Here is a 9,743-nt window from a genome sequence, read left to right on the forward strand (position 1 = left end):
TGGTAATAGTATTTACTTGTGGCAAAAAGGATCAAAACATCGGGAAGTATTAACTCGATTTGATCCATTTTAGGCACAATAATAATAGTATGACTTGTATTAAGACAAATCACTAATGAAGTCAACCTTAAGTTCGCAAACGTTTACCATATAAGAGATACCATATGTTTTGACCTGATGTTAGCCCTCATATGTTATACCTATGTAATCTACAGATTTTCAAACATCAACTTGATCTTTCCATATTCATTGGTCAATCTGTAATTTATCTCAGAGAGTATCCATTTCTTCTAATGATATGTCGTAAAACCAAACGTGGATTAAATCGGGTTTATATGTCTCGAGCTCACATAAACCTTAAATAAGAAATTAACAGTTCCGGACTGAATATATCGGTCAGTATGAAAGGAATCTTACCAAAATTAAGTAAACGTATAATATTGGATGTAGAATAGTTTAAGTACCCAAGCTCCCATATTCTGCATATAAAGATTGTCTAGTAGATTTTAATCCCAATATGTTGGCTAGTGTGTGAATTATCTTCACACAAATGCGAGTATGTTATACTTGAGTAATGAAAAACGTGACTGCAATCAGTCCAGACCTGCCCTAGTCCTTATATTATCAGTATAGGGATTTTCATTAAATTCATAGATAGTCAACCATTTGAAGTTAAAGCGTTTATGTCGGTCAGTATGTGTGATATTTTATTAAGATCAGGTATATATTATATTATAATTTTGAAAGAAATTGGTCAAGACCTTTGTCTAGCCGTCTATCCTTAATACGTATATGGATTTCCGAAAATATTCCTCTCAACCTCTGCTTGCAATAACTCGCACTAATGGATTCTCAAAGGTCAAGTGTCTATGGTATATTTATACTTTGCTTTCTTAGGTATAATAGGATGTGGTCTTCAGTTCCGCATGGGAAGATTTCTTCGTTTATTCTTTACGGAGGAGTCTTCACTTTAACTCCTATCTCTGAAGTTCGTTTTTAGAGCACAATCGTATATTTTTTACACACGTGCATACATACGGATCCATGTTAATTATCACCTAACTCTTAAAAGTTATTGCATGCTGTTGGCGTTAATTAAAAAAGAAATTGCAGGAGTGTGCGTAGACGTTTGAATAATAAATTAATTTGAGTTTCTACTAAGGTGATAACGACTTCTTTTAGCCAAATTCATTATCACCCATAGCATACTGTAGATTCTCATCGGTGTACATAAATAGAATATAGATTCCGGAATATGAATGTAGTGCCCTCACAAGTATTGGGTTAACATATGTATGTAAGTATATGTGTCTAAGACTTTATCAATCTTCACCAATTTACAGAAACAAACCCAACCGGTTTTGTCACTGCAACTGAAATTGTTCGCTATATCTATGCATGGTCGTACATATGATATCTACATACATACAAATACATATGTAAAACAAACAAACACATGACTAAACATTCTCATACACACGTTGATGCTTGACATACATAGCTGCCGTCGTTCCTCAGCGTTTGTATGCGTTATTTTGCAATTTTGCAAGTGTGACAACAAACTCTGCCGATACCGAACTTCATATCGACTCTGACTCCGACAAAGAGTGCAGAAGACTTTCTCAATTGAATGCACAAACACAACTGCAAACGCAGAGCTGAACCAAAGCTAAATATACTCTGTGCACCAATACGTGCGTTGATAATACCGGCCAACAAAATCTCACCACTACATGGAAAATTTTGCATTTGCGAAACTGAACATTTTGCAACAGCTCTTTTTACTATACTTAAGACTGTTGTGTAGGAGCTCCAGTATCGGTGTCGTGTTCAGTACGTATTGGAGTTTGAATGTGATCGGGAGTGTTAGTAAGCCTCAAGCGCAAGCGCATCGTTACAGAAAAAAGAAAACAAAAAAGAGACTTCATTTTAATCTCAACGACAAAATTCGGTGTTTTCTGTAAAATCTTATGTACGGACGAGAACTAACTTAGCCTACATACGAGTATTGGCGAAGGCTCCAGTTAAAATTAAGTGTTTTAGTTTCGATAGCTTTAGATCGGTACACGAGAATAATTCACAGGGTCTGCGGTAGACGAAAAAACTTGAATGGTCCGATACGTTTCGTCGATCATGTACTCTACGTCAAGGGATTTCCGCACAGCTGCATACAACTTTACTGAATGCCTAGAATTGTTAAGCTCAAAAACAAAGTTATTACGCCGTGTTTGATAGTTCGTTAACAAACATTGTTGTTGTTGTTAATAAAATTACTGAAGAATTGGTTGCACGCTTGACATAGCTTGTGGTATGTATGTATGAGCCCATCATTTTAAGGCTTGCTACAACTAGAAGCATAAACTAAAATAAGTAAGGAAGAGCTAAGTTCGCGTATAACCGAACATCTCATACTATTGCAAATTGCAAGGGTTAAAGCCAGGGTATCATCAGGTACATAACCCAATTCAACCAAACCATTTTCGACACACAGATACACAACTATAAGAAAAAATTCTCTCTGAACTTCATTTATACGAGTATATCTCACACATTGACCGATATTTTCGGTAAAAACTGTGCTTAGTGGCTTGAGCAGTTCTTGTTCGATTTTCGCAATTTTTATTCACAAGGTGGCACACCTCAAAAGCACTTTTCCTGCAAAGTTTTATCCTGATATAGTAATTAGTTCTTGCTTTGTATACTTAAAAGTGAAAGTTTCAAATGGAATTTAAAATTGTGTAATATAAAAAGTAGGCGTGGGTGTAGTCCGATTTTGTCCAATTTTGATCTTGGCTCCATTAAAGCCCTCCAATCTCTCGTCATCTTGGTCATAGATATGTACATTAAGGTGTTTCAAAAAAAATTTTTTTTTTTTCGTTTTGTACTCTGAAAAATAGGTTCCTAGACACCTCTAAGAAATCCTCTCCAAAAACCTATTCATAATAATTTTTTTTCATTGAGTTATAAAATTTATAAGAAATTAAAAATGTTCCCAAAAATAATCAAACTTTAACTGTTAATATCTTTTAAACGGTTGGGTTTACGAAAAAATCATAAGAGACCATATTTTAGAGCATTCAATTTCCTACAAAACCTAATTAACAAGATATTTTTTCAAGTAGTTGGAAGCGAGATATAAATTTTTCTATCTGATAATAAGAAAAAATAGAAAACCGTTAGGCGGAGGACCTTCCCGTTACAATTAAAAACTCATATTTGGAGAGGCTTTCTTAGAGGTGTCTAGGAACCTATTTTTGCGAGTACCAATTAAAAAAAATTAATTGTTTTTTGAATCACCCTAATGTACATAACCCTATATCTATTCCGAATAGTTTCATGTGATACATTCAACCGCAAAGGGAACAAAACTATTACACTCCGTAGCAACATGTTGCAAGAGTACAAAAATGTGCCATGTATGTTACGTAATGCATACATAGTACATATACGCATTATATTCCATTAATATTAAAATAGATTTCATAGAAATATATTTCATTATTTTAAGTAATGTTAATATTTATTTTATTTATATAATATTCAATACAATTTTTAACAAATATTTTTAACATAGAAAAAACTTTGTGTTCGTAGAAAAAGGAAATTTTCCTAAAAGTTTGAATATGTGTATTTTGAGTTAACATATAGTACACATATTTTTGTATGAGTGTACTTACAATCGCATCCAGATTGCATATCTCCAAATGATAACATATGAAAATACAAAAAATAAAAAAAAAAACAAAGAAAGCAAGCCAATATGCGATGCTATAGCTCGAAACAATATAAATATTTTAAAATTTTGCAATACGACTATTAAAATAAGTGTCCTAAGATAAAATAGATGTCTGAAACCTGTGTTTGTAGGTTTGCGTAGTAATGAACAGAATTCATGTATTTTTGGTAACGTACATAACTACTCTCACTTATCCATTATTTTCGTTCTGATATTAAGGCCCGGCAAATGTTGTTTTGCTATATTCGTTAATTTTAAGAAATACTACAATTGTAATTATATTCGACTCCAGTTGTGGATCTGTGTATAAAAATCGGTTTAGATCGTATAAGAGTGATAATTTAGAGTTCAACGTATTTTTCAATGTTAAATCATAAAACAAAAATAATTTAGCGACGGCGCATGAAAAATAAATGTTGACTGATTCACAGATCTACCTAATACCATATCAAATTTTATCACAATCGATCCAGCTATTTCCGTGGACTTTTTGTGATATTAAAAGAACGAATAGATTTCATTAAGATATGTATTAGAAATTATGGAAAAGTATGTTGCACCACAAACGTAGTGAGACTTTCAAAATTGGTAGAAAAATTAAATACAGCGACGAATGTTTGGATAAGATAAGTGACAAAATGCTTTCAGTAATTGTGGTTTTTGATTTATAATCGGGATGTTCAAATTAAAAAAAAACGTAATTTATTAATTGTGTTGTTTTTAAAAGGTCAAACTAAATTAATTCAGTGACATATCTACATTTCCTCTTTTTACTTCCTAACTTAGTATGAAGATTTGGCCAAATTCACCGGTGCACATTCCCAAGTACGATGGCATATTGCCGTACACTGGAGGATCACCTGTTACCAACTCCAGTCCCATAGCCATAAATAGTGTTACTTCAACAAATTCTCCAACGCTGAAACTAATGGAAGCTAACATGGTGTCTCCGCAGCAGTCGGCCACGCCAGACATGGATGACTACGTAAGTTTATTGAAGAACTTAAAGTTGATAGCATAACTTCTTCAACTGATTTTTGTAGGCAATCAACATTTTACCAGAATCCTCTCCAAGCCAAGTTGCGCAATGGTTGAGCCACCATAGATTGACTTCTTACCTGTCAACCTTTTCACACTTTTCCGGTGCAGACATAATGAGGTAAGTAAATAAAATCAATTATTTCTGTTTTAAAAGCCATGCCAGTTCATATTGCAGAGAAGATATGCCTATAATATGTATATCTTTATTAATCAAGCAATACTGGATGGGCTGACCGTCTGTCCGTCTATGCAAACTGTAACATCAGTAAAAATTAAGATATCTTGATGAAACTTAAACCCCTATCATGTCCTTAAAAGCCGCTAATAGAAAACCTTTAGAATGTCTCACTAAACAAATATCAATCTCTCTAAGAAGTCTAGTAATGATATTTCCTTGTGTCAAAAATGAATAAAATTGGGTTAATACTACTCTTAGCACCTATATAGTACGAGTATATACCATAAATAAAAATCGAACTTGCCGTTGACTTTATACCGCATATATCGTCAATATATAAAATATCTTAATGAATTTGCGTGTTTCCTAATAACATCCGCTTGACCTTACCTTATATATTGGTCAATCTGTAAGGTATTTTATTGAAACTCAAAGAGTATATATTTCTAGTACTAATCTAGGTACATATGTACATATGTAGCTCCCATAGTTAGATTAAATTAGATTATTACATGTGGATTATTGCACCGCGACCTTAAGTCTATTTCGCCCTCTCCTAAATCCAAAGACTCACATAGCCCCAGCATATTGATAAAGTCCAATATACTTCATTAATTTTGACTTCAATTTGTCTTTAAAGCATTCATGTCGTTTAATACGAGTGATATTTTATTAAAATTAGGTAGACAATTTTTCTAACAAAAAATGTACTAAATATAAAAGTAATTGGTCCCTTTAATATACTGATTTCGAATCCTCTTACGAAACTGTAGATATGAATAGCTTGCAACTCCTGAAAGTATTTTTCCGGCTGTGAGTGTAGAAATTGTATTATTGTATCACGTGGTAACCGATACATATTTAGAGTACTATATAGAGTAGTAGTGGCAGAGACGGTGTTACTATACAAAAACTACGATACTATAAATATTTAAACTGCTGTCATCTCTTAGTGAAAAATAGTAGGTCTTACACTTTAATTGTGACTACTTATGACAATTTTTTCTTAGGATGTCTAAAGAGGATTTGATTCAAATATGTGGGCTTGCCGATGGAATTCGCATGTTCAACATATTACGCGCTAAGTATGACCATATTTTCCTTTTTAATTTCTTTATTATATACATACTAAGTAATAATGAAAATTATTTTTCAGAGCTATTGCACCGCGTCTTACACTTTATGTAAGTTTGGATGGCAATAGCTACAATGCCATATACTTGCTATCGAACACATCAAAGGAGCTAATGCAGAAATTGTGCAAAATGCCTGGATTCTACGAGATGATTGCAAATGGCAACACAAATGGAGCATTAGAAAATGGCTCGATTTACAGTAGCTGGAGCATACACTCGAAATATTCCGGCAGTGGTTCAAATATTTTCAATGATAGCACTAAAAACTTTATTTTTCTAGCAGGCCCTTCAGGCGTACATGTAAACGTCACTGACGAGGTATTGAATAATGAGGTGAGAGACGGAAGTCTTTATGCTCTCGAAGTACAAAATGCTAAAGTTGTTATGAAGTTGATAAATAAAAATGACAATTGAAAGCCTAATTAGAATGAACCCTATATATATAAATATAACAGAATATTTATGCATACCTATTTTCTGTGACTTGATTCAACTAACAATACATAGTAATGTAAGCCTTTATTCATATAAATATGTACAATATTTGGGAAGTTCGAGTGAAATTATACGAATTTCGTTATTACTGCATATTAGTTTTTATAACGTATTTTGAAAATTAGCCATATTTAACTTCACTTTATAAATCGCATTTTTCCCAAGATATTTCTTTCCGACGATCGCTACGTAAATAATAATTTGCACAATATATCAACACACATACATACATACATATATATGCCTTGCAATTTATTGTAAGTATAATATATAACAGTATGCATAAAACATAGTCTAATTTTTTGCATGCGTTACCTATAAGAAAAGTTTAAACATAAAATAAAAGCGGACCAAACACTATCATCACTTTTATTGAGACACAATTACTAACAGCCAAATATATTAAATGTAAAAAACACCAAGATTATAACCTTCAGCAATGTTTAAATGTATGCTGTTGTAGTCAAAACTGTATGTTCATACATACATACATATATACAAACAGTCTTAATTGTGTATGTATTATTATTTTAAAATTACATAATATTAATACAATATGTTGAAAAAATAAACAAACGGTCTGTAAACAATGCTGTGTTTAAATCTACGCAACTTTAACATAACTTTAAAAAACCACCTATCTATTTCAGAGAACTCTCTACTTACATGTTCTTTAAAATATAAAGCGGAAAAAATTATGAAAGAATTTTGTAACGAACAAAAAGTAATCCTCTATGAGGTACTATATAACTCTTACAATAAGAATAGAAAAAATGTAAGCCATTGAGAATTGAATTGAATGATTGGGTGTTGTTCATATGGTATCCAAATGAATACGTGCATGAGTAGTAAATAATAGTTAATATCTTTACGGATCAGAAAGTTCAGAGTATGCTTTTGAAAAGTTTAATATGATTACTGATTGACAGTTTAATTTTACACTCTTGTATTTTTAAAAAATCAAGGTCTGGTTCATCATATCAGGTGTCGGTAAACTTTATATTTAAAAATGTTGCGAAAAATTCATTCAACATTCATTATTCGATGAAATCAGGAATGGATTGCAATCAAATTTGGTATGTTATTAACTTATATTATATGTCATGGGCTCACTTAGTGTTATTACTGTATTTTACGCCAAGCAGCTGATGTAGATTTAATGTTAAGTGTTAGACTTAACCATATGCAATAGAAGTGTGGTTGGCCTAATATCGGATTAGCAAGTTTAGTTAGAGCAGAAATAAAGGTTCTCCTTTTCCGGCCACAGGTACATTAACTTCAATTTTAATATCGGAGTTCTAGAGCAACCTAGAGCAACTGGAGCAAATATGTGACCGAATAGGATCGCCCTATAGGTTCACTCTCAGCAGCTGGCCCGATTAGTTCCGTGTCAGATATAGACTTATGTAGGAAAGGTCACACAATGCATCATTAATGCATAAATGAATGGGAAACCAATCAGCAAGTCCATAAACATTCTGGTGTATAGCTAAGCGTTAATTAAGGCCAGTCCTAGTGCCAATATAAAATTTCATTGAGTTAGGTTATACAACAAGTCAAGACTTTTAGCAACTTTTAATTGTGAGCCTAAGCGGAACACCCCAAGTCCTTTGGACAAAAGCAACACAGGGCATACCACAAAGTTACTTTGGGGTAGAGTTGATGGTGGACAGACCAAAATGCTCCCACTCTTAGGCAAAAGGGATTTTGGCAACATTGTAACTTAAGAAACATTCGGCAGCTGAGTGGAAAGAATCATGTCTTTCACCAAATTTACAGAGTTGCTGGATTTATAAAGGTACCTCACATAGCATCACCAATTTATGGAGTTAAGTCAGCCGGATGTTCGAAAATTCTGATATTAGTTATATAGAGGCTCGACCAAGCTTTCAGCCCTTTAATCCATTTTAGATACAAAGATACATTGTTATTAGTAAAATACGCTCTCTCATTTCCATTGATATAACTAACATATTGACCGATTATGCGGTATAAGGTCACCCGGAAATTCGAAAATATTTATATTAGATATATGGCGGCTAAGGGAAGGAATTCAGCCAACTTTTGGCATTCAGACATACAATCATCAGGAAAGGTTTCTCTCTGAATTTCAATTATACGTCTCACACTTTGACAGATATTTTCGGCAAAAAGTCAACTAAAAGCACTGGATTCCACATAAAGTGACACACTGCAAAGTGTTACCATTACATTAATTGGTGTTTTATTTGTATTGCATAATGGAATGAGAGAGAATCAGATGGAAATTTACATTGTGTTGTATGAGAAATAAGCGTGGTTATAGTCTGATTTCCTCCGTTTTAGCACTATGACACAGGAATATTAAAAGAACCTTATGCACCCAATTTGGATAAAATCGATGGATCCGAGATATGTCATTTCAGCTAAAAATGGTCGGCGCCACGCCGGTCGTTAAGTTTCGACGTCGTCTCCCGCTCCTGTGCCATCTAAAATCTAAAATTTATTCTGTATACTCGTATATGGGGATAGGGAGGGGTCATCATCCGATTTGATCTATTTTTTTGATTAATGGCGTTAACACGTGTACCTAGATTCATTACGATACCTCAATTTTTACTTAAGGTACAGCTTGCATGGACAGACAGTCATTACATTTATCTTAATATATAAAAATCACGTGTCACATTGTTTGTTTGCGATGGACTCTTAAACTACTGAACCGATTTTAATGAAATTTTTAACACTGTGTGCAGTTTGGTCCAACTTGAAAGATAGGATAGTTTATAACTCTCCTTATAGTCACATTATTTATTTATTGCAAATTATTTGTTTATTATTAGCAAAGAGCTATCCACCAGTTGGTGGCGCTAAGAGCGGTATTGAGTGCGGTATGTTACAGTAGATGGCGCTACAAACATTAAATGAAAATGCGTTGTTTGAAGTTTATATTATTTGTGGTAAAGTTATACGAGTCTATGACTTCCAAAAAAAAATAAAAATTGGGCGGAGCGAAGTTCGCCGGGTCAGCTAGTACATGTGTATATATTAGGGTGCACCTTAGCTATACGGGAGAAAAAAAATATAGCGTTCAGGGCATCACACCCCCCCAAAAGATGCATTAGAGTATAATATTATGTTCTGCAAAAAATTTTGGCGATTGGATAATGGGAAGACG

The 9,743-nt window shown here is 33.3% G+C and overlaps 1 protein-coding gene across 3 annotated transcripts in view; it reads left to right on the forward strand.

The window, feature by feature from the left end:
• Positions 1 to 7,176, forward strand: part of LOC105231145 (transcription factor CP2-like protein 1) — a 45,024-nt gene extending 37,848 nt beyond the window's left edge. For 2 of the 3 annotated variants that reach the window (XM_049452865.1, XM_049452866.1), the window contains 4 exons: positions 4,523 to 4,721; positions 4,780 to 4,895; positions 5,966 to 6,040; positions 6,112 to 7,176. In XM_049452865.1, the coding sequence (XP_049308822.1) occupies positions 4,523 to 4,721; positions 4,780 to 4,895; positions 5,966 to 6,040; positions 6,112 to 6,505 (784 nt within the window). In that variant the 3' untranslated portion in view covers positions 6,506 to 7,176. Of the gene's footprint in view, positions 1 to 1,834; positions 2,309 to 4,522; positions 4,722 to 4,779; positions 4,896 to 5,965; positions 6,041 to 6,111 lie in introns of those variants that run through there. The other variant, XM_049452867.1, reaches the window with a different exon arrangement.
• Positions 7,177 to 9,743: the final 2,567 nt, after the last annotated feature.

The sequence above is a fragment of the Bactrocera dorsalis genome, chromosome 3, assembly GCF_023373825.1.
Source record: "Bactrocera dorsalis isolate Fly_Bdor chromosome 3, ASM2337382v1, whole genome shotgun sequence".
Lineage (NCBI taxonomy): Eukaryota > Metazoa > Arthropoda > Insecta > Diptera > Tephritidae > Bactrocera > Bactrocera dorsalis.